We start from the raw sequence: 25,646 nt of genomic DNA, 5'->3' as shown, positions 1-25,646 counted from the left end.
TTAAATCGAATATTAGTTTTGTATATTAAATGCAAAGTTGTTGTCCATATATGATGAATTTTATTGTTATTTGATAACACATAAATGACTAAATACAAAGTTATGTTATCATGTATATGTGTATGTATGGCTCAATAATTTTTTTTTTAAATAAAAAATCGAACCAATCCAAACCGTATTTGTTTGGTTTGGTTTTATTTCTAAAAGCTATTCGAATTAAACTGGACTGTACACTTTTTTCTCTTACGATTCGGATGATTTTCCACGTCAAAATCGCCGAAGCTTACCGCCAAACTCCCCTAGTTGAAACATTGCACTAAACATTATATGGAGAAAAAAAAACTCCAATAAGCCAAAATACACAAAAATGAACTCCTAGAAACCCCTAAACTCACTTGATTAACTCGCAAAATCCCTAAATTGGAAAGAATGGCTTATCTCTTCGTCTTTGCTCCATTGGGGATAGTTGTCGACTTCACTGCATTCTTGGATGGAGACGGCATGCCAAAAGCTGGTAGTATGGGTCACGATTTCCAGGAGTCTTCACACGTGAGCCATCGTTCCTTCCTCATTGTTAGGATTCAAAATCATTAGGTAAATATGATGAGGTTGTTCTGGCTTAGACACATTAGTTGTTCTCCCTTGGTGAAGGTTGTTCCTTTTCAAGTTCTCACAATTGGATTTCTTTTCAATTAAATTTAACAAGATTTGGTGTTTTTATTGCAGAGAGAGCTATGGTTGTGATGTTGTTTATTTCTTTGTTGATATAGGCTATGAACTGAATGTGAGTTTGGGTTAATTAGTTTCAGATATGGCACAACGATAACAATTAAATGCACGTAGCATTGAAGTCTGGTAATGGCATAAAAGATGTAAAAAGCAGGTTTTTCTCATATATGTATGCTAATTACATGTATGTAAATATTAACTTTTCCATGAAACTAAATTATTCTTATATCCAGATTTAAGCATTGCAAAATCTGTATGAAAACAAAATAGAAACAGAAGTTGATGATAATATACCTAGTCACTCGGTCAGAGTGTACATGTTGCCGCTGGTGCCTAGTTCAGATGATTTCTTTCCAAGTATGGTTCTTAACTAAAGTATATATTATTTTTTTCCGGCTCTGTTCACAGTAGTGCCAAGTAGTTCAGATGATTTATTGGTGTCCTGTTAATTTATTGATATTGAATTGGGACAATCGGGTAGCTCAAGTTAGGGTTGGTCCATTGGAGGTGAAGTTCAAAGCCTGGAGTTCAATCCTATTACGACGTGAGGGTGACATTACTCCTCATAGGTCAAAAGTAAAATCCTCTTGCTGCAGGTTTTGTATATACCTTTCCCTTCCCAAAAGATGATTTGGAGAAAGTTCAGGTTTGATGGAGTTCACTGTCAATATTTTGTCAATTATTCTTGATTTGTTTGTGGGGAGAAATGTAAAAATTCAAGCTAATCAAATATCTTGCTCTAATAAAGTAAGAATGCGAACTATTTTCCTCATACACCATGAACAGTACATTTGAATCAATCATAATTTTAATAATTGGGTCATATGATCACAATCATTCTGTTTCCAATGCTTATGCAGGCTGACTGTTTATTTGCAACTTCTGCTTATGGGTCTGCTAATTAAGGTAGTTTTTGCTGTTGTCTCTCCGACATGTCTGCAGCAAGCATCATTGATTTCCCCCAACCCACTTCAGCTAGAGGGTAACAAATCCATTTTCACCACCCTATTCAAAAGGATGATGCTACTGTTCTTCCCAGTAACAAATGGAAGCGGAAGAGAAAGTCGAGGTACATTATAATTCCTCTATTGGTTTTCTTGAATTTGGGATAACTGTATTAACTAACCAATTATTTATTCATAAATTAAACCTTATTTAAACAATTGGAACTTGAAAGCATGAAAATGAAAATGAAAGGTTAGTGTCTCAATGCCAGATCCTTTTCTTCCTCACTTTTTTTTTTTTTTAATTCCCTATTACAATTTTCATTCTTACTATAACTTTTTGATTCCTTGCTTCACTTTAATATGGAATTATTCAATATCATTAACCACACCAAAACCAAAACCAATATTCTTTCTAAACTTTACAAAACAATCTTAATCTATGTTCTATAAAGGTTATCCTAGGCGTCCAATAAAATAAATAATCACAAGAGTTTCATCATAGGTAACAACTATATGTTTAATTAAATACCTTTTTTATTGTTCACAACACAAATATTTATATATATAACTCTAACATTCAGATTTTCTTTTTTCTTAGCACCCTTAATTAATATCTTGAGAATCCAACTATACAAACCATGGAAGCGTTGGGTGTAATATGGGAAGTTGCTAAAATTTTGTTCAGTTGCACAAATTCACAAGCTGCCTATGTTTATAAGCTGCAGGAGAATCTCCAATCTCTGAAGGAAAAATGGGAAGATCTTCAAAATAAGAAAAAGGATGTGCAAACAGAAATTGATAGCGCTGAGCGCACAGGAGTCATGAAAAGAACAAATGAAGTGATTGGTTGGCTACAGGAATTTCAAAAGCTTGAAGAGGTATTTTCTTTATTTGACTTTAATCTACATGATATTGAATTTCAAGTTTGGAAATCGTAAATATAGCTTGTTGTCAACTCAACTAGTTACGTATAAGTTTATTACAAATTAAATTATATTTCATGTATGATAAACAAATTTAAAATAATGGACATAATTATGTTCATGAACAATTATGTTTATATACTTTTATAATGGATGAAATGAAATTATTTATAAGCAACGAGTGCGGCTACGTTTGTTAAGTAGGGCTGAGTTTGTAAGGAATGATCTCTACAAAACAAACTCTCTGAGAGCAATGAATCATTTTAAGATTAGACCCACTGACATCATATTGACACCATAGCAGAGATTAGTCTCGTAGTCGGTCATTTGGACCAAAATATTTGGGGTTACCATGTAAACCCACTGACATCATATTGAATTTCAAGTTTAGAAATTGAAAAATATAGCTTGTTGTCAAATTAAATTATATTTCATGTACGTATGTACAACAAATTAAAAAAGATTGGAAATTATTATATTCATGAAACAATTATGCTTATAAACTTTTATGTTGTATGAAACAAAATTCTTTATATGCAATTAGTGCAGCGATGTTTGTTAAGTAGGAACGTGTTTTGATCCCTAGAGAACAAACTCTTGGAGAGGGATGAAACATTTTAAGCTGAGATTAGTCTCATAGCCGGTCATCTGGACCAAAGCATGAGGGGTTACCATCTAAACCCACTACCGTGCCAAAGTTTTAGTTACGATGGTTTTTTTTCAAACATAATGAGTTCTTTCTAGATTTTTACCTACCTCGTATGTTCATGGTTGTGTATATTTAACAGAAAATGAAAGATATTCCCAATTCTCAAGAAGTTCAAAGTAACCAATGTCTGAATGGTTATTTCCCAAAGAACTGTGTGTCAAGCTACAAGTTAGGGAAAACCATTGTTAAGAGGATCGATGAGGCAAATGGCCTGCTTGCGAGAGCTAGAGCTGGCAATCTGCAGATTACTCTCAAGCAACTACCTAAATCTATAGAGATGCCTTCTAGTGAGACTATAGGCTTAGACTTGATGGTCCATAAAGTATGGAATTCTCTTGACGATGACACTGTTGGAGTAATTGGTTTATATGGAATGGGTGGGGCCGGAAAAACAACTCTTATGAAAAGAATTCACAATGAATTACAAATGAGGGATCATAGTTTTGATCTAGTGTTGTGGGTAGTGGTTTCAAGAGATTGTGATATCAATAAACTAATGAATGACATCAGCAATAAAATAGGAATCGATGAAGGTTTTTGGAATAGAAGTACTCTAGACCAAAGAGTAGCAAACATTTATGGCCGATTGAAAGGAAAAAAGTTTTTGTTAATGTTAGATGATTTGTGGGAAAAGCTGGAACTAGACGCAATAGGAGTTCCAGTTCAGAGAGAAAATAACAACAAATCAAAAGTAATGTTCACAACTCGGTTTGAAGATGTGTGTGGTAAAATGCAAGCTCAAAATAAATTCAAAGTAGAATGTTTATCAGAAAAAGAAGCTTTTGATTTGTTTTGTAAGAAAGTAGGTCCTGAGACTTTAAAATGCCACACAGAGATCCCAAAGCTAGCACATGAAATGGCTAAAGAATGCGGAGGATTGCCTCTAGCATTAATAACTGTAGGAAGTGCCATGGCTGGGGTCGAAAGTTTTGAAGCTTGGATGGCTGCGAAAAATAATTTGAGGAGTTCTCCTTGGACAGCCTCAAATTTAAAGGATAAAGTTTTTAATATCCTCAAGTTTAGCTACGACAAACTTCCAGATGAGGCACATAAAAGTTGCTTCCTGTATTGCGCACTATACCCTGAAGATTTTGAAATACACATTGATGACATTATTGATCGATGGATCGGTGAGGGATTTCTCTTTAGAGATGATATGAGTATATATGATATGCGCATCGAAGGGAAGTCAATTATTGAAAAATTAATACTTTCATGCCTATTAGAAGAGAGTATTGATATCGAATCTTTCCATTATCTTGAGAGGAATAATAGGACAATTAAGATGCATGATGTGATTAGAGACATGGCACTATGGTTAGCTCGAGATGAAGACGAAAACCAAGACAGAATTGTTGTTCAGGGGGAAGTATTTTCCATATCAAAAATGGATTCTAAAAGATTGAATGTTGTAGAGAGGATTTCAATAATAACTGCTACAAAATTTTCAGAAAACTACAATCTACCAGCTTGTCCAAATCTCACCACTGTTTGTTTTAGGTTTCACGGGGTTTTCAACACTTGTAATAATCTTTCATCAACAAATTTTCAATCCCTAAAAAGTTTGAGAGTGTTGGATTTATCATATACTTGTTATATTGTTCTTCTCCCCCCTGAAATTGGTGAGATAATCAACTTGGAGTTCCTTAACATTTCAGGAACATTTGTATCTTCGTTTCCCATTGAATTCAAGAAGTTGAAAAATTTGAAGGTATTCCTTATGGATGATATGAAAGCCTTTGATGGTGAAGTAAGTCCATTGGCAGTGATAGAAAGTCTTGAACAATTAAAAGTGTTTAGATTTAGTAGACTCCACGGCACTGTACAAGAAGATATAGCATTACTAGAGAAGCTGGAATCCTTACCAAAAATGGAGGAACTGAGCATTCAATTAACTGGCATCACTAGTATGCAAAGACTATTTAACTCCCCCAAATTACGAGGTTGCTCTCGACGTCTTAGGCTTTCTAATTACGAGCTAGACACACTTGAAATGTCATCATTATTAGCATCCATGTCAGAAATGACTCATTTGGACTGCATACATCTTATAATGATACGCAGCCTCGTAGATGGTTCATCGGTTACTGAGAAATGCCATCTTGGCAGACTTCGACAAGTGCGCATACATTTTTGTAGTTCAATTACTCATTTGACCTGGCTGAGGTATGCTCCGCTTCTCGAGTATCTTGTTGTTATTTATTGTAGTTCAATTGAACATGTGGTGAAGGAAGCCACAGATGACGAAGAGTTTGGCTCAGAATCTAAGACTGATAATATATTCACAAATCTTAAAGATCTTTGCCTTGAAAACATGCCAAAGCTAGTGAGCATCCACAAAAGAGCTTTGAATTTTCCTTCCTTACAACGTATTCGTGTAACTGATTGCCCCAATCTGAGGAAGCTTCCTTTCAACTCCAGCATTGCTTCCATGGACAACTTGGTTGCAATCCAAGGAAGGACCAACTGGTGGGACAATTTAGAGTGGGATGACACAATTATTGAACGCTTATTACGTCCTAAATTTCAACATGTCTAAGGCACAGGTGAATATTGGTAACCAAATTTTAATTCTCTAATTGATAATGATGTAAATCTTATAGCATAAACAAGTATGAGTGTGTATTCCAATTCCAATTTCATTTCTGCTCTTTGTTGATTATCAAGGCTTAACACCCTATCTTTGTTAATTTTAGTTTGTCGCTGTTTTATACTACTCAATCTTGCATATTCATAGTCTTGGTTGAAGAAAATAGAATAAAAGAGATAGATCATCAAACTAAATGGAAAAAGTGTTAAGACTCATGCTTTTCTCCTTGCTTTAGAATTAAGACCGTGACTGAATTGTCCAATACCTCTTTTTTGCTCTCAAGATTAGTTTTGTTGTTTCTTATCTCAAGAATTGTGAGTCATGATATTAGACACGTTGCATTATATTTTCATTTCACGTTTACTCTTGTCAACATAAAGGTATTTATACTCTCATGATTTCATTAATGAGAATTCAAGCGAGAAAAATTGTACTAGGAAAACATGTGATGCTTGATGTTTGATGCTTGAATTGAAGTGAGAAAAATTGTACTAGAAAAATTGAAGTGAGTATAAAGGTATTTATACTCATGATTTTATTAGTGAGGTATTTCTCATTTCAGACTATAATTAGCTCAATTTTGTATATTGCCAATTTTTAACGGTTTGAGATTAAAACAAAGGTGGCTTAAAAATTGGGAAATACTCTTTCCACCCTTAAGTATGCATCCCACACTCTTAAAAATTTGAAAATGCTCTAAATGCGTTTAGAAATACATCTTCGGATGCACCCAAATTACACTAAAATACGTCGTTATGGGATCCACCATATTTTGAACAAAATATGGTTCAAAGATGCGTCTTTGTATGCTTATTTGGGTATATCCTAAGATGCATCTCCGAATTGTCCCCTGAAGTCATTTAAAGGATATTGAAAGTGTGTTAATTGTAAGGGAGAATTATTTCAGAGATGCATTTTCGGAAATCCCCCTAAATCATTTAAGAGCAGCACCATTGTCCCAACATTGTAATTTTTTTAGGCCAAGTAAAATCAAAGTAAAACCAAGTTATATGAAAGTAAAAAGTCATACATTAATCCAAAAAGTCAAGACCATACATCACATTTATCTGAAAAATACAAAAAAATAATACATCCAAACATAAACTACTAGTTATGTCTAACCCTTTGTCTCCTCCTGTACTGCACAATATTTCGTAGCTCGGAAATCATGTTCTCCACGAGGGTCAATTGGAGACTTCCATCCTCTATGCCTCCTCTACCCATCTCCACAACACGCCGACAAACCATCGACACACTCTCTAGATGGTCATCCGTAACCTCTAGTACCTCCTGATTAACTGGCCTAGCCTAGGTGGTATTCCAAGAGCGTCTGGTGTCATGATATGGTATGACACCTTATAGAACCATGTCATGTAGTTGTGCATAAGCCCATGTATAGGAGGTAGCACCCTACGATACTCCTCTGGTACCAGGTGACTCTCGAAATCATCTAGTGACTCGCCTGGGCAGATAAGCATACAAATGAGATGACCCACATGCCAACCATTCGGAGTATGAGGAAATGGTGTCAAATTGATGCATCTCGTGGTGACTCTCGTATGGTAAAAAACAAACCTCATTGGGTACATGACGGTCAATATACACTTTGAATGGCTACTATCCCTCTTGTACGTAACAAATGTAGTAACACGTGGCCAATCTTTAGTGTAGCTAGGCGCAGGTTCCCACCCGCTGATGCAAGGGAAGTGGGAGATGATCCATCCATGAAAATGGTTCGGATACAATATTAATAACAAGTGTAACAAATGAATTATGAAAATATTGGTAACAGTAAATTACCATAAGCAGCATGCATCTCTCTCTCGTCTTCTTTGTCTTTCAAAGATAGTCCTCGCCCAACTTCGAATACAGGTAGATCAAATAGGCGGCTCTAGTTGCACTCAGGAGTCGCAATCATGTCGACAAAGTAATTAAGGTAGACCACATCAACATAGGTTTCACTTTTGTGCACAAACATGGACGTGCCAACTAGAAACAAGAGATAAAACCTCAATGCACATAACTGGTGGTACTCAACTTGCATATCATCCCCTTCGGCAACCAGGGCCCCACAGTAGATGTTCTTTATAAATTTTTATCACACGTGAGACATCGTTCCTTCCTCAATGTTATCACAATTCATATACGCATATGAGAGGAGTAGTTTATGGACTAAGAGGTAAAGTTGATGAGATTTTTTTGGCTTAAGTTGTGGCTTAGAATTATTAGTTGTTCTCCCTTCGCGAAGGTTGTTCCTTTTCAAGTTCTCACAATTGGATTTCTTTTCAATTAAATTTAACAAGATTAAGTGTTTTTATCACAGAGAGAGCTATGGTTGTGATGTTGTTTATTTCTTTGTTTATATAGGCTATGAACTGAATGTGTGAGTTTCGTTAAATAGTTTCAGATATGGTATAACAATAACAATTAAATGCATGTAGCATTGAAGTCTGATAATTGCATAAAAGAAGTAAAAAGCAGGTCTCATACATGTATATAAATATAAACTTTTCCCTGAAACTAAGTTATTCTTATATCCAGATTCAAGCATTGCAAAATCTGTATGATTACCTTCTTGATAATGAAAGCAAAATAGAAACACACGAGTTGGTGTCTCAGATTTCAAGAGGAACTGCTCATTTCCTTACTTGCAAAGATCATGACTATCAACAAAGTCTATGGAACATGGTTTCATCTGTGAGTTAGTTTTGCACTGTTACTTGTCACCACCATCTGTTTGGTTGAACATGGAGTTTAGTATTCATAACAGTAACAATGTTAAAATTTCCCAGTTACTGATATTTATTTGTATATCGTGTTGCAGATTATGGAGGATAACGACGGGATACGAACATATCGGGTAGTTCAAGTTAGGGTCAGTCCACTGGAGGTGAAGTTCAAAGCCTGGAGTTCAATCGCATTACAAAGTCCAATTAAGCCTGTCAGCAAGAATCATTGATTTTCTCAATAAATTTTCTTGAATTTGGGATAACTAATTAACTAACAGATTATTTATTCATAAACTAAACCTTACTTAAACAGTTGGATTTTGGAAGCATGAAAATGAAAATGAAAGGTTTGTGTCTCAATGCCAGATCCTTTTCTTCCTTACTTTTTTTATTCCTTATTACATTTTCATTCTTACTATAATTTTCTGATTCCTTGCTTCACGTTAATATGGAATTATTCAATATCATTAACCTATCCAAAACAAAACCAAAGTTTTTTCTCAACTTTAGAAAAGAATCTTAAGCTATGTTCTATAAATGTTGTTCTAGGCGTCCAATTAAATAAATAATCGCACAAGAGTTTCATCATAGGTAACAACTATATGTTTAATCAAATACCTTTTTTATTGTTCACAACACAAATATTTATATATATAAGTCTAACGTTCATTTTTTTCTTTCTTGCAAGCCTTGATTAATATTTTAAGAATCCATGGAAGCGTTGGGTGTAATCTGGGAAGTTGCCAAAAGTTTGTTCAGTTGCACAAATGCACAAGCTGCCTATGTTTATAAGCTGCAGGAGAATCTAGAATCTCTAAAAGAAAAATGGGAAGATCTTCAAAACAAGAAAAAGGATGTACAAACAGAAATTGATAGAGCTGAGAGCACTGGAGTCATGAAAAGAACAAATGAAGTGAATGGTTGGCTACAAGAATTTCTAAAACTTGAAGAGGTATTTTTCATACTAGCTTTTATTTATTTGACTTTAATCTACATCATATTGAATTTCAAGATTGAAAATCGGAAAATATAGCTTGTTGTCAGCTTAACTAGCTAGTTACATATAAGTTTGTTACATATTAAATTATATTTCATGTATGAACAACAAATTAAAAAATAATGGACATAATTATATTCATGTAACAATTGTGTTTAAGATGAGACCTATGCACATAGCAGAGGTTAGTCTCATAGCCGGTCATCTGGACCAAAGCATGTGGGGTTACCATCTAAGCCCACTACCGTGCCAAGTTATTCGTTACGATGGATTTTTTTCCTAACATAATGAGATTCTTTCTAGATTTTCTGCCTACCTCGTATGTTCATGATTGTGTATTTTTAACAGAAAATGAAAGATATTCCCAATTCTTAAGAAGTTCAAAGTAACCAATGTCTGAATGGTTATTGCCCGAAGAACTGTGTGTCAAGCTACAAGTTAGGGAAAACTATTGTTGAGAGGCTCATTCAGGCAAACGGCCTTCTCGCTAGAGCTAGTAATATGCAGATTGCTCTCAAGCAACCACCTAAACCTATAGCTGAGATACCTTCTAGTGAGACTATAGGCTTAGACTTGATGGTCCACAAAGTATGGAATTCTCTTGACGATGAGAGTGTTGGAGTAATTGGTTTATATGGAATGGGTGGGGCCGGAAAAACAACTCTTATGAAAAGAATTCAAAATGAATTACAAACTAGGGATCATAGTTTTGATCTAGTGTTATGGGTAGTGGTTTCTAGAGATTGTGACATCAATAAACTAATGAATGACATCAGCAATAAATTAGGAATCGATGAAGGTTTTTGGAATAGATGTACTCAAGACCAAAGAGTAGCAACTATTTATGACCGATTAAAAGGAAAAAAGTTTTTTTTGATGTTAGATGATTTGTGGGGAAAGCTAGAACTAGAAGCAATAGGAGTTCCTGATCCGAAAAAAAATAACAAATCAAAAGTATTGTTCACAACACGATCTGAAGATGTGTGTGGTAAAATGCAATCTCAAAAGAAATTCAAAGTGGAATGTTTATCAGAGGACGATGCATTTGATTTGTTTTGTAAGAAAGTAGGTGATGAGACTTTAAAATGTCACTCAGAGATCCCAAAGCTAGCACATGAAATGGCAACAGAATGCAGAGGATTGCCGCTAGCATTAATCACTGTGGGAACTGCCATGGCTGGAGTGAATAAATATGAAGCTTGGATGGTTGCAAAAAATAACTTGAGGAGTTCTCATTGGACAAACTCAGATTTCGAGGATAAAGTTTTTCATATCCTCAAGTTTAGCTACGACAAACTTCCTGATGAGGCACATAAAAAATGCTTCTTGTACTGCGCACTTTACCCAGAAGATTTTGAAATAGACATTGATGGCCTTATTGATCGATGGATCGCTGAGGGATTTCTCTATAAAGATGATATTAGTATATATGATATGTACAATCAAGGGAAGTCTGTTACTGAAAAATTAATACTTTCATGCCTATTAGAGGAGGGTATTGGTACTACAAACCATTTTCATAGAAGGTATAAAATGACAATTAAGATGCATGATGTGATTAGAGATATGGCACTATGGTTAGCTCGAGATGAAGACAAAAACAAAGACAAAGTTTTGGTTCAGGGGGAAGTATTTTCAATGACAAAAATGGATTCTAAAAGATTGAATGCTGTAGAGAGGATTTCAATAATAATTTCTGAGAGTCTTGATATAAACTTGAATCTTCCAACTTGTCCAAACCTCATCACCTTTTGCTTTAGCAGTCAACAAATGTTGCTCGGTTATTATCCTATTTTATCAACAAATTTCCAATCACTAAAAAGGTTGAGAGTGTTGGATTTATCATATCTTAGTTCTCTTAAGCTAATCTCCCCTGAAATAGGTGAGTTAATCAACTTGGAGTTTCTTAACATTTCAGGAACATATGTATATCAATTGCCCATTGGATTGAAAAAGTTGATAAATTTGAGGGTATTCCTTATGAATGATATGAGAAAGAATCATGAAGTCATTCAATTCGAAGGGATAGAAAGTCTAGAACAATTAAAGGTGTTTAGATATAGCAGAGATCAATCATATGGAAGTGTTGTACAAGGAGAAATATCATTACTTGAAAAACTGGAATCCTTACCAAATTTGGAGGAACTGAGCATCGAATTAACTAGCTTCACTAGTGGGCAAAGACTATTTCACTCGACCAAATTAAGAGGTTGCTCTCGACATCTTAGTCTTTATTGGAAGGAGAAAGACACACTTGAAATGTCATCATTATTAGCATCCATGTCAGAAATGACTCATTTGGAATGCATACATCTTTTATGGATATGCGGCCTCGTGGATGGTTCATCAGTTACTGAAAAGTGTCATCTTGGCAAGCTTCGACAAGTGCGCATACATGGTTGTGGTTCAATTACTCATTTGACCTGGTTGAGGTATGCTCCGCTTCTCGAGTACCTTGTTGTTTGTTATTGTTATTCAATTGAACATATGGTGAAGGAAGCCAAAGAAGACGAAGAAATTGGCTCAGAATCTAAGAAAGATAATATGTTCACAAATCTTAAAGAACTTTGCCTTTCAAATAACCCAAAGCTAGTGAGCATCCACAAAAGAGCTTTGGCTTTTCCTTCGCTAAGACGTATTGTTGTATATTCTTGCCCCAATCTAAAGAAGCTTCCCTTCAACTCCAGCTTTGCCTCCAAGGACAATTTGGTTGCAATTGAAGGAGGGACCAAGTGGTTGGACAATTTAGAGTGGGATGACACAATTATTGAACAATCACTACGTCCTAAATTTCAACATGGCTAGGACACTGATGAATATTGGTAACCAAATCTTAATTCTTTGATTGATAATGATGTAAATCTTATTTCATAAACGTACTATGGATGTGTATTCCAATTTCAATTCCATTTCTGCTCTTTTCTGATTAACAAGGTTTTATGTGTAACTTTCTTTCTTCTCTATTTTCTTTGTTAATTTTAATTTGTCGCTGCTTTATACTACTTAATCTTGCCTATGCATTGTAGTTTATTGAGAATCTCGTTATGCGCGTATTTTGTTTTCTAGTTTTAGTTTTATGTTTTTCTCTCAATTGGACTTTACTCCGGTATGATTTTGTGCAATTACAGTTTTTGCATAATTAAGTTTGACAGGTTTTATAGGCCACAATCTGCAATTCTGGTATGAATGTAAATCTGTTTTTGTTCTGTTTCTTAAATTCTATCTTATCCAAAAGCATAGTCTAGGTTGAAGAAAATAGAATAAAAGATATAAATCATCAAAATAAATGGAAAAGTGTTTGTTCTCCTTGCTTTAGAACTAAGACCGTGAAAATTGTCCAAGATTAGTTTTGTTCCTTCACATGAAATGTGAATCATGATATCAGACATGTTGCATTATATTTTCATTTCATGGTCCACCGAAAGGTCTTATACTCTCATGATTACATTAATGACAATTCAAAGAAAATAAACTTGTACTAAAGAAACATGTGAAGCTTGATTCTTCACACCTCACTCAAGGTACTGTCACTCATGTTTCTCATTTCAGACAATAATGAACTCTATTTTGGGTTGGAATCCAATTTTTAATGGGTAAGAGTTCAAAAAGTGGCTTCAAAATTTTCAACAAGTAATCATTTCGAAGCCAAAAGTTGGCCTTTTTTTGTCCGTAATATATACGTATACCTTAGGTGTGGAATATTGTGGATTTAAAAGCACCAAACACGAGTTGCCGGCCACAGCATGTTCTATCCTTTGTACAGTGAATTTTGTAAGAGAATAAAAAATCTAGTACTCTATGAAACAGGTCTAAAAAATTGGTTTGTGATACCTACCTCGGAAATCTGTTATACGTTGTTAGAATTATACTACTATTATTTTATCTACACCTCATATCCGGCTCCATCTAAAATCAGTAACCTATCCTACGTTTTTCATTTAAAAGAAACATAAATTGATAAATTTTGTTACATAGTTGTTCAAACATGGTTTGTTGAGTTGAAAGAGACAGACAACAACATACTCTGTATGTTGGTTTGAGCTGTTCATAGATTAGTACTGTATTTATACATCATTGCACATAATTCTCACTTAATGATTAGTCAATAATAGTATAACCATGTGCAAACCAGAACCTAAAATCTTAAGTCCACTACCACCACTACTATACTATAATAACAGCATTTTCCATTTTCTACCAAATGCGCATATGTAAATAGAAACAAGGGGATATATAATAAAAAGTAACACTGTAATTTTTGAAGAACAATTCATTACATTTGATCAATCGCGCTAAGTTTCACAAACAAATAAAAATAAAACTAATTAGTAATGAAAATAAAATAAAACCAAGACTGATAAATTATACATTTTTAACACCTCCCTTGGCCATCTCAACACCATTGTCATCATGCTCAACAAATCTAGACCAGTATGGGTGTGATTTCCATACTCTATCCATCTCTTCAATTGGTATTCCCTTAGTTTCAGGCAGCATGGTGAATATATATATTGTCATCACCACAACAAAGAAGGCAAAGAAGAGGAACAGTCCAAACTTCATGTGACAAAGCATGGTCAAGAAAATCTGTGCAACTAAAAAGGTGAAGAGCATGTTGACCGACACGTTGACACTCTGTGCAGCGGAACGAATCTCCAATGGAAAAATCTCACTAGGCACCAACCAACCAAGAGGACCCCATGACCAAGCAAATCCAGCAACGTAAATGCATATGAATAGCACAACTACTATAGCATACCACTTTGGTAAATCACCTGGTTCTCCACTTGTTCCAAACTTAGCAGCAATTGAAATTGCAACTGCAACCTGCAATACATTAACAAACATTGTATTAATGAAACAGTTCACACACAAACATTTGAGTACTAGGTTTTAACTTTTAAGTTAAAATCGTACCTGACAAATAAGCATTTGAATACCACCTTCAAGGAAAAGAGCTCTCCTACCCCACTTATCAACTCCATAAATCGAGACACAAGTAGCAATAACGTTAACAATCCCAGTGATAACAGCTGACATAAGTGAAGCATCATCCTTAAACCCGATGGAGTTAAACAACACAGGCGCATAAAACATAATAACATTAATCCCAGTAAACTGCTGGAAGAACGGAATCAACACAGCCATACTAAGCTGAGGCCTATATTTTCTCTGCAACAAATTCCTCCAAGGATTCTCAACCAGCATCGATGTTTCACTAGCAGCCACCAAGTCATTAAACTCTTCATCAACATCTTCAATTCCGCGAATTCTCTTGAGCTGAGCCTTTGCACCATCGCGATCGCCACGTTCAATCATGGAATTTGGCGTGTCGGGAAGGATTAGTGAACCAATGGTAATTATAAGCGCGGGGACCATAGCACCACCTAAACTCAATCTCCATCCCCATCCACCTTCGATCTTGGCGAAAAAGTAGTTCAAAACATTGGCCACAAGTATTCCAATTGTAATTGATAATTGAAATCCAATATTCAATGCTCCTCTGTACTTGTATGGAGCCATCTCAGACAAATAGAGTGGCACAGACTGTAAAATTCAAAACAACAAAAAACCATAATTAACAATCACTAACCAATAATTCAAAATAAAACTTATTTGAATAAGTCACGTTGTAGGACCACCACTACCACTAGGTTCAAAAACTTACTTATAAATAATAATATATTATAATTATAATTATTATAACATAAAGACTTGGAATATGATGCAAAATAGAAAGAAAAACGGTGCACAATAATTGTGATATCAAAGCAATATCCCATTCAACACATGTTAGCAGAGAAAAATAAGGCGAAGATTCTTCCATTACAAGACAACAAAACAAAGTCTAAATTTGCAGAGTTCAAAAGGCTATGTCAATATCAACCGATTCCCAATAACACTAAATTTGGATATTTTCAAATTTCGCCGTTACCTCTTTTATTTATTCATCACGTCACAATCACTTTCGTATAAAATTTAAATACACATTACTTTATTCAATACCATAAATTTTCTGTAACTACTTACTATAATAAACACAAAACAGCTTTTTCACTATGAGAAAAATAATGATACCTGATTAGCGAACCCGATACCGAACCCGAGCAAGATCCGACCCACAATCAACATAGCAACGTTTTGAGCAAGGCCATTAATGAGAGCACCAGCAAAAAACAGCAAACCTCCGAAAAGCATGGAGAGTTTCCGACCAAACTTTCTGGTGACCGTTGACGCAACCACCGACGACAAAAGCGCGGCCAGGTACAACGACGAAGTAAACAACGTCAGTGTCTCACTGTCATATTGACAGTACTGGTTCTTCGAATGTTCCGCGTTTTTCTTCCGGTACACCGCCGGAAAAAACTTCTCAAGAAACGGATTCATCGACGTAACACCACCTAATCAAAAACAAAAAAACACATTATTCATCGAAAAATATCATAATAACAAAATAAACAAAACAAAATATTTTAGGATTATGTATGTACCAGAAATTCCTATGTCGTAGCCGAAGATCAAACCACCCATAGCTGCAACAACACATGTTATTGTGACGAAGGGAGTTAGGTTTCCGGGGTACTCCTTGTTCCCCGCTCCGATGGGGATTCCGGCGGCAGGCATTTTTTTCTCCGATCAAGAAAACAAGACTAGTGAATAGTGAAAGAGAGAAAAAGAAAAAGAGTAAAGAAGAGAAAGTATAGGTTTTTGATGAAGAGTGGAAAGTGTTTATATAGAGGGATGAGTGGAAAACTTTGGCTTTATCTTTGATTTTGTTGAGCTGTCAATATAATCAATTACGATTTACTACTAGTATTTTATTTTCCTTTTTTTAAATAAATAGAGTATCTTTTTCAAATTAATACCGTATATCAATTTAATTTGTTATTATTTTATAATTATGATTCCTTTCTATTTCTAAATTTGTGGATAAATTAGTTTTTATTATACACGTCTGATTAAAGTTATCCATGTTTGTTGCTTTATTTTATTTTTTATTTGGAACTTTATGTTTGAGATAATTAGCGAAAATCATGTGACTGATATAATTGGTTGTTGGGGGTTTATTTTATCTACATATTTGTAAATATAATCTAATTAGTAAAATTATATTATGTGATTCTTATGTTAACATATTAGGAAAGTTTTTTAAATATGGAAATAAAAATTAATAAAAAATAATAACGGTTGCTAAAAAAAGTAAAAATAAAATAAAGTAACGTGAATCATATAGAAAATAATAACTATTGTTATTTTCGGTAGCAATTAATTACTAATATTGAATTAAAAAATAATATGTGTACTAGGATTGACATATATTAGTATTTGATTGTTTATAGATTCTGGTATCCTATGAATTAGGAGTAATTGTAGAAATAAATTTGATTTGTTTGAGATTTAAAAAAAAATAGTGAAAATTTGTTTTTTTTTAACTATCACTTAACTCAAATGTTTATTGAAAGATACAAATAAGAGGTACGTTTTTGGAAGATTAGACCAAAAAAATAGTGAAAATTTGGTTAATGTTTTTAACTTATCACTTAACCTAACGTTTATTTTTTTTTTTTTTTACAATTAACCTAACGTTTATTGAAAGATACAAATAAGAGTAACGGTTTTTCGAAGATTAGACTGGACAAAAAACAATTTTCTTTGTTAAAAAAAATATATGTAAAATTCATTGGTATTGAAATAAAATCCATTGAAAAGTGTAGTGAGTAAAGTATAATTAGCTAAATATTTATTAAAATAATTAAAATTAATAAAGATATAGATAATTTTACGAGGAATGATGTTTTACCGAGGGTTAAATATTTTCAAGTCTCTCTAACTATAAGCATTTTTATATTTAGTCTTCTAAAAAAAATCGATAAATAATCCTTCTCCTAATATTTGTCATCCACACTATTTAATAATTAATTAAATAAGATAAAACTAAATGATGTAACGTGATTTGTGGGATGTACATTACTCAACTTTTTGTGATGGGTAGAGAAGTTGTCCCCTTTTTTTGGTGAATTATTACCTACTCAACTCAAAAAGTTGGATAAAGTTATCTTCAATGTAAAATATCTTGAAAACAACCAAAAAGTATACTATTTAATAATTAATTAAATAAGATAAAATTAAATGATGTAATGTGATTGGTGGGATGTACATTATCCAACTTTTTGTGATAGGTAGAGAAGGGTGCAATTACCGTGCATAGATAAAAATCTATGCACCATGCATAGATTATTATGGACCCTTAGATCAAATTCTAGATATCAATTGTTATTACTCAATACTCAATACTCAATACTCAATACTGGATTAAAAATATGATCCAATGACTTATGTAGGCTTATGCATGGTGCATAAGTAAATCCTTATGCATATTAGCCAAAGCAGGTAGAGAAGTTGTCCCCTTTCTTTGGTGAATTATTATCTACTCAACTCAAAAAGTTGAATAAAGTTACCTTCAATGTAAAATGTCTTGAAAACAACCAAAAAGTATACTATTTAATAATTAATTAAATAAGATAAAATTAAATGATATAACATGTGTTTTGAACAGAGTTTGTAAGCCATTTCTCGCGTCCCAAGACATTTTTGACGTGAAAATTATGTGAAAAAGCTGAAGCTCCAAATTGGAGTGTTGAAAAAACGTATGTCTAGGCTACTGGAAACGTAAAAGCAAACAGACACGTAATGTGATTGGCTGGATGTACACTACCCAACTTTTTGTGATGGGTAGAGAAGCTGTCCCTTTTTTTGGTGAATTATTATCTACTCAACTCAAAAAGTTGGGTAAAGTTACCTTCAATGTAAAATGTTTTGAAAACAACAAAAAAGTATACTATTTAATAATTAATTAAAAAAGATAAAATCAAATGATGTAATGTGATTGGCTGGATGTACACTACCCAAGTTTTTGTGATGGGTAGAGAAGTTGTCCCTTTTTTTTGGTGAATTATTATCTACTCAACTCAAAAAGTTGGATAAAGTTACCTTCAATGTAAAATGTCTTGAAAACAACCAAAAAGTATACTATTTAATAATTAATTAAATAAGATAAAACTAAATGATGTAATGTGATTGGTGGGATGTACACTACCAAACTTTTTGTGATGGGTAGAGAAGTTGTCCCCATATTTTTTTTGCTATGTTGATAATTTTTGGAGTTATCAGTGTGGATTTATGGTCAATAAAAAGTCATCTTTATGCGCCCTAATTTCTTTCACATTCTTCTTGTTCTTCTTCTCTTTTGTTCTTTCCAGCACAAAATGTTCTCCTTCTTTCTTTCCAGCACGAAATGCAAAATGCAGAATCATTCATTTCAATATTGTCTTCAAAGACAAACTCCACCATTGTACCACCCATGTCCAGGGCCGGCTAAATCAGACAGAAGGTCTCATTCTAAATTAAAAAATAGGCCCAATTTTTTGTGAAAAAAATACAATTATAATAAATAGAAATGGCACATATAAAAAAATAATTATGTATTGATAAAATAAATTTAATTATAATTATTTTAACTTTGATTAATCTCATTTTTTTATTGTGTTGAATTTTCATTATAATATTTTTTTATTTTTTTATATCAATATATATATTTATTAATATTAATGCAAAAAAATTGGATTTTTCAAAAATTTAGGGCCCTCTAAAATTTGGGGCCCTGTGTTGTAGAGCCTCTTGCTCCTACACAAGGTCGGGCCTGCCCGTGTCATCCCTACCTGTAAAAACTCGCGGTGGACATTTATGTTGTTGTCAAGGTCGAATAATATCGTATTAATGCAAGAAGGGACCTAACAAAGAAAAGCTTTTTTGAAGATGTCTATTTTGGAGAAGTGGTGGCACATGTGATTTGTTCATATGAGATGAAGATATCAGACAAAAGTTGGACACAAAAATGGGAGCAACATGAATGAATATGTGAGTTATTTGAAGGAGTTGTATGAAGATCCAAAAAAGAAGAACAAACTGAAATAAGAGAAATATTATGTAATATTGAAAATGTTATGTGTTGCAATCTCTTTTATGTTTAATATGTATTTTGTATTCAAATGTAAATGTTGAATTATTGTGTTAATAATTAAGAGGCATTGTTTTGTATTATTAAAAGTGTTTAGCTGTATGTATTAACAATGTTGGATTATGGAATGTTGGATTTGGATAAATCATTGTTATAATTTGCACAAATTTGGTACAATAAGAGCTAATTGTTAGACTGAAATTGGTTAATGTTGGCACAAATTTGGCATAGTATAACACTTAAATGTTGACTTAATGTTAACACAAAGTTTGAAACATGTTATGCTCATTGTTATATTTGGCACAATGATGGCTTAATGTTTGATGCAATGTCGACTTAATGTTTAGCTCATTGTTATGCTCATGCCTTAACTTGGCTTAATAATTGCAAAACTATTGTGAAATTACAAAACAGATACACAATCACTAATTTCGTAAAAACTAAATATAACATTGTTAGCTTAAGTACACAATTAGAAATGTATTTTCACATTTTGATCATAGTAGGATTCTAACAGAAAAGACTTATAGTACTAAAACAAATACAACTCAATTATAGCATCGATAATAGAATGCTTGTAGTACTCAAATCTACTTATAGTACACAAAATGCCTAATGATGATACATGATACTTAGCGAACAAAGTATGAATACATAACTTAGGGTACACAAAATTCCAAAGCATATAATTCATGACAAAAAAACTTTCTCAAGATAATTAATGATAGAAATTCATTTTCTTCTGCATCATTGAGACACACCTTTTTGAATTTTCTTCCAAGTCATTATCTTAGTACTGCCACAAACTGGTTCTTCTTCTTCTAAAATCAAAAGTGAATCTTCAGGATTCTTGAAGGTTTGGAAAACACTTAGAAAGGGGGGGTTTGAATAAGTGTTTTTTTTGTTTAATAAGATAAGAGTTGACACATTATTTTTATCCTGATTCGTTATAAGTCAACTACTCCAGTCCACCCTCCTCAGGTGAGTTCGCCTCTCTAAATCGAGGTCTTAATCCACTATAATCAACACTGATTACAATTGCACAACTAACTATCATGACTAACAATACAATGCACAAACTAACTGCTTGTGACTAACAACCTGCACAAACCAACTGTTTGTGACTAACCAACTTCTAAGACTCAACTAGTCCTAGACTTCTTGAGACTTTTGACCCAACTGGTCTCTCAAGGAATTGTTACAGAGTAACTTTAATTGATAGTGTTTAAGATTGCTTCTATAAAGTGTTAATCACAACTATGATATTTCACTAATATTTAATACAGAAAGTTGGAACTCAGAATATGGATATGAAAACTTTTTCCTTCAGCGAGTTTTGATGTTTCTTCACACTTTAATGATTTTCAGAATAATAATGTTTGTGTGTGTGTGTTCTCTTTTGTTGTTTCAAACGAACAGGAATATATAGCTCAAGATTTTTTGTCCGTTAACTTGATTCTTGGACGAAGTATTGAATGCTTGCGTGTTTGCTTTTCATTTTTGCTTTCTCCAATGAACTGCATGTGGATAGCTTCTTCAATCAACCTTGGGAGTTGCACTTTTGAGTGTTGTAGCCGTTTTGCTAATGATTATGTTTTTACCGGTATCTTTATTTTTTTAATCAGACTTCATGAACTTCTGTTCAGCCTTGAATACTTCTTTTGTATTACTCCCTCCGTTCCTTTTTAAGTATCATTTTAGCAAAAAGCTCTTCAACCAAGATAGTGGATTGTTAGAGTTACTTTCCCTATCATACCCTTATTTATTTTTCTCTTTCCAAATAAATTCACTCATACACTCTCTTTTTCCAATAACTAATTGAAAAATGTGAGGTGGAGTTATTGAGAAAATAAGGGTATAATTGACAAATTATAACATTAAATTATAAAACGACACTTAAATAGGAACAAAAAAATTCTTCTAAAACGACACTTAAAAAGGAACGAAGGGAGTAGTATGTTTGCAGCGGTTTAGTGCTTATCAGAAGTTGCTTCATTAGGTGCTTGAGCATCTTTACATTTATTCATCTTTGTGTATTTATCAAGTTCTGATGGTGCTTGTATTGGAACATCTTCTGAAATCAGAAACATATAATTAGAGTACCACATTTACTTATACAAAATTTATTTGCTTGTTATCATTAAAACATTAAAATATGATTAGAACCAAACTATGTTCTAACAATCTCCCCCTTTTTTATGATGACAAAACATTTACGTTCTGTTCAGAAATTTTTTATATAAGAGAAATAGTCTCCCCCTGAGATGTATAATCTTTGCCTGAAATGAATACTTGAAGAGAAATGTAAAAGATAATTTCCCTGAGTAATTTTCTCCTCAGCTTGTTTCTTCAGAAGATTGACAAATGTAGCTATGCAAACGCGCATCTTCTAGAAGTTCTAAAAGTAAATTCCTTCAGTTTCATATTTTCCTGCATACTTTCAAACCAGATACTTCTTGTACTCAAGTTAGAAATGTTTGAGATTTATCCCAATAACTGTTATATTTTAATCAGATCAAAATTTCACTTATTTCCTTTTTCTCCCCCTTTTTGTTATAATAAAAAATGTGTAAAATATATGAGCTTTTTTAGTCAGGTAAACGGTTATAGGTATTAAAATCAATGTTATCCCAGACAAAATGATAGTCAATAGGGAAAAATTCATTAATGAGGAAAAAACAGACAATTACAGACACCAATATCTAAGACATAGATTCCTTGTAATCATACTCATAGTTTCCACCAGTGAAGAGAAAACGTTCACAAGGTTCAGCAAGCAGTACTTCTTTTTTGTTTAGAAGTTCAGTGGAACGAAGAGTGCTCACAGCGCCTGCAGACTTGAACATAGCGGACATGATTCTACCATATGGCATGAAGAAGTCTTGACCACACTTGAAAGCTTTCAGAGATTCTCTCAAGTGTCCAAAGATAATGGCAGCAAGATTGATTGGCATGTTTAATTCCAGACGGTTGATCAAGAACCTATCTCTAGCATACAAGATTTTGTGTAAATTTCCTCGATGAATTAGATTCGAGAGAATGAGACGAAACCAGACTTGTTTTGTTGGAGAGAGATAGTGTGGGTTGTTGCGGATACGAAGAGGTAGTCTGCTCAGGTCATTTGGAATGACAAATGCATTGGCATAGTCAAAAAAGGTTAGACATGTAGCGTTGTTCCTAGAGGGACACCCAATTACTTCAGCAATGAATGCTTCAGAGATGGTGAACTGGAGTTCATGGATGGAGGAAGTAATCCTCATATTGACTTCACTAACTGAAGCATTGATCCAGAATTCTTTTACCATGTTGATAAAGATAGGACCATTAAGAATGGCAACATAGGGTTTCCACCTTTGTTGACAACAACGGCTGATAAAGTGATCATTGCTTTTGGCTAACCATAAGTATTTTTCTTTGATCATAGTGAGAGTTGGTTGGGAAGACATGACAAAAATGAAGATTTAGTATAAATACTGACACAAATTGGTTTTAGGGTACTGTAGGATGTTTGACACATGACGGGCTTTTATAAGTGAGAGACGAGGGGAGTGAAACGTTTTGCCAGGGTAATCAATGCATAGATTCGCATGCATTATGAAAAAATGTTTAAGTGACCAAGAAATAGTATCGTTATGATTAAAGACATTTAGGGATAACGTAGAGAAGTTAATGCAACAGGTACCAATGACTTATGACTCATTAGCTTTGCACGCGCGACCTTTCAGAGATTGATCATGTGCTCAAATTCTTAGGTTAACGTGAACTAGCAGTTTTATCTACTGAAATTCTAATTCATCTTAGAAAACAAACTTCTGATCCGAGTATGTCAGATATTTCTAGATGATTTCTGTTCATAACTTGTGAGAAGTTGTAAATCAGGCAGTTCAATTTTTAGGCAACCAAATTTTTGACATCACAATAGATATTGATCATAATTTCATTCAAGACACAATTCCATACTAATATTATTTAGAATGAATTTGAATGTATCTTCAAAAAGTGGTTTTGTGAAAACATCAGCCCATTGATGGTCTGTATCAGTGAAGTTTAAGCTTAATATCCGTTTCTGAATATAGTCCCTAATGAAATGATGCTTAATTTCTATGTGTTTGGCTTTGGAGTGTAGTATAGGATTTTTAGAAAGACATATAGCATAAGTGTTATCACAGAAAATTGAAATCTTACGCTCATAGATGTGATAATCTTCTAACTGACTTTTCATCCAAACTAACTGATTTACGAAATAGTGTTGTATCAACTTTTCCTCTAGTGAAATCTTTATCTAGAAGGAATGAACTTAAACGTTCGTACCAAGCTCGGGGATCTTGTTTTAGTCCATAGAAAGATTTCTTTAGTTTAAAAACATGTTCAGGATATATTGAATCTTCAAATCCAGGGGGTTGATGAACATACACTTCTTCTTCAATATAACCATTTAAAAATGCACTTTAAACATCCATTTGATATAGTGTTATGTTATATTGAGCAGCATAAGCAATTAATAATCTGATAGATTCTAACCTGGCGAATGGGGCATAGGTTTCATTATAGTCAATACCTTCTTGTTGATTATACCCTTGAGCGACCAGTTGTGCCTTGTTTATGATAACTTCTCCTTGCTCATTCATTTTGTTTCTAAACACCCACTTTGTTCCAATTATGTTGAATCCTTCAGGTCTTGGAACTAGATCTCATACATCATTTATGGTGAATTGGTTTAATTCTTCTTGCATTGCAATAATCCAATATGTATCTTGAAGGGCTTCATCTACTGAAGTTGGTTCAATCATTGACATTAAACCAAATAATGAATTCTCATTATTTCTTAGGAATGCTCTAGTTCTGATAAGGTCATCTTTCTTGCCGAGTATGAAATCTTCTGGATGATGTGTAGTGAGTCTTGGAAATCTTTTATGAGGTGTCTCTTTAGAGATCTTCAGGTTCTCCATGGTTGATGTGATTGAGGGGACTTCTGACACATCTTTATCTTCTGAATCATCAAGATTTAAGAATTGTTCATCTGTATCTGCAAAATTTTCAATCATCTTTGGCTTTTGATGGCCAAGCTTATTATCAAATCTGATATTGATTAACTCTTCAACAATCAAGGTTTCTGTATTATATACTCGATAGTTTTTTGAGCGTTCAGAGTATCCTAGCAGAAAACACTTTTGTTCTTTAGAATCAAACTTGTTCAGATGTTCTTTAGTGTTAAGTATAAAACAAGTACAACCAAATGGATGAAAATATGAGATGTTGGGTTTCCTATTTTTCCATTGTTCATAGGGGGTCTTTTCAAGAATAGGTCTTATGGAGACTCTATTTTGAATATAGCATGTTGTGTTTACAGCTTCTTCCCAGAAATGCTTAGCCATATTAGCTTCATTAATCATAGTTCTAGCCATTTCTTGTAATGTTCTGTTTTTACGTTCTACTACCCCATTCTTTTGAGGAGTTCTAGGACAGGAGAAATCATGAGAGATTCCATTATCTTTAAAGAATTTCTCAAAGAGATGATTCTAAAACTCTCCTCCGTGATCACTTCTAACCTTAATGATTTTAGACTCTCTTTCATTTTGTATTTGATTACAGAAATCAAAGAACATAGTATGTGATTCATCTTTGTGTTTTAAAATTTTACCCAGGTCCATCTGCTATAGTCATCAACAATAATCAATCCGTACTTCTTGCCTCTGATTGATGCAGTTTTAATTGGACCAAATAAATCAATAAGCAAAAGTTCTAATAGTCTAGAGGAGGAAACAACATTTTTAGATTTAAAAGAAGTTTTTGAAAACATTCCCTTCTAGCATGCTTCACAGAGAGCATCTGAGTTGAACTTCAGATTTGGGAGACCTCTTACCAAATTGAGTTTGTTGAGTTGAGATAATATTCTCAAGCTAACATGTCCCAATCTTCTATGCCAAACCCATTGCTCATCATTAACAGACAGAAGGCATGTTACTTTCTGAGTTTTAAGATCAGAAAGATCAATTTTATAAAT

The 25,646-nt window shown here is 33.5% G+C and overlaps 3 protein-coding genes across 11 annotated transcripts; 2 read left to right on the top strand and 1 right to left on the bottom strand.

The window, feature by feature from the left end:
- The first annotated feature begins 368 nt into the window (after positions 1 to 368).
- Positions 369 to 10,105, top strand: LOC131602744 (probable disease resistance protein At5g63020). Of its 9 annotated transcripts, XM_058874930.1 has the most exons (8): positions 369 to 651; positions 771 to 883; positions 963 to 1,798; positions 2,396 to 2,554; positions 3,388 to 5,854; positions 8,440 to 8,595; positions 8,723 to 9,579; positions 9,973 to 10,105. In XM_058874930.1, the coding sequence occupies exons 3-5, from the start codon at positions 1,775 to 1,777 to the stop codon at positions 5,845 to 5,847; spliced, it is 2,643 nt and encodes an 880-aa protein (XP_058730913.1). In that variant the 5' UTR covers positions 369 to 651; positions 771 to 883; positions 963 to 1,774; the 3' UTR covers positions 5,848 to 5,854; positions 8,440 to 8,595; positions 8,723 to 9,579; positions 9,973 to 10,105. The 9 variants fall into 9 exon arrangements, with proteins under 9 accessions (XP_058730913.1, XP_058730911.1, XP_058730912.1 ...); XM_058874928.1 differs by having other exon boundaries at positions 369 to 594; positions 727 to 1,798; XM_058874929.1 differs by having other exon boundaries at positions 369 to 1,086; positions 1,590 to 1,798.
- A 20-nt stretch (positions 10,106 to 10,125) lies between these two features.
- LOC131602746 (probable disease resistance protein At1g61300) lies at positions 10,126 to 13,755 on the top strand. Its single transcript, XM_058874932.1, has one exon. The coding sequence runs from the start codon at positions 10,126 to 10,128 to the stop codon at positions 12,427 to 12,429; it is 2,304 nt and encodes a 767-aa protein (XP_058730915.1). The 3' UTR covers positions 12,430 to 13,755.
- A 101-nt stretch (positions 13,756 to 13,856) lies between these two features.
- On the bottom strand, positions 13,857 to 16,327 carry LOC131602748 (sugar carrier protein C-like). Its single transcript, XM_058874933.1, has 4 exons — positions 16,116 to 16,327; positions 15,703 to 16,025; positions 14,542 to 15,171; positions 13,857 to 14,451 (listed from the first exon to the last, which is right to left on the bottom strand). The coding sequence occupies exons 1-4, from the start codon at positions 16,246 to 16,248 to the stop codon at positions 13,987 to 13,989; spliced, it is 1,551 nt and encodes a 516-aa protein (XP_058730916.1). The 5' UTR covers positions 16,249 to 16,327; the 3' UTR covers positions 13,857 to 13,986.
- Between the last annotated feature and the right edge of the window lie 9,319 nt (positions 16,328 to 25,646).

The sequence above is a fragment of the Vicia villosa genome, linkage group LG5, assembly GCF_029867415.1.
Source record: "Vicia villosa cultivar HV-30 ecotype Madison, WI linkage group LG5, Vvil1.0, whole genome shotgun sequence".
NCBI lineage: Eukaryota > Viridiplantae > Streptophyta > Magnoliopsida > Fabales > Fabaceae > Vicia > Vicia villosa.
The sequence above is the reverse complement of the archived record's forward strand: the minus strand, read 5'-3'. Positions and strand labels throughout refer to the sequence as shown.

What these genes read in the sequence shown, in the direction of transcription:
- LOC131602744 (XM_058874924.1), top strand. Translation starts at nt 2,315, where the DNA reads ATGGAAGCGTTGGGTGTAATATGGGAAGTTGCTAAAATTTTGTTCAGT. An exon ending in AATTTCAAAAGCTTGAAGAG is followed by an intron (nt 2,555 to 3,387) that starts GTATTTTCTTTA and finishes TATATTTAACAG; the next exon opens with AAAATGAAAGATATTCCCAA.
- LOC131602746 (XM_058874932.1), top strand. Translation starts at nt 10,126, where the DNA reads ATGCAGATTGCTCTCAAGCAACCACCTAAACCTATAGCTGAGATACCT.
- LOC131602748 (XM_058874933.1), bottom strand. Translation starts at nt 16,248, where the DNA reads ATGCCTGCCGCCGGAATCCCCATCGGAGCGGGGAACAAGGAGTACCCC. An exon ending in CTACGACATAGGAATTTCTG is followed by an intron (nt 16,026 to 16,115) that starts GTACATACATAA and finishes GTTTTTGATTAG; the next exon opens with GTGGTGTTACGTCGATGAAT. An exon ending in TTCAAATGCTTATTTGTCAG is followed by an intron (nt 14,452 to 14,541) that starts GTACGATTTTAA and finishes AATGTATTGCAG; the next exon opens with GTTGCAGTTGCAATTTCAAT.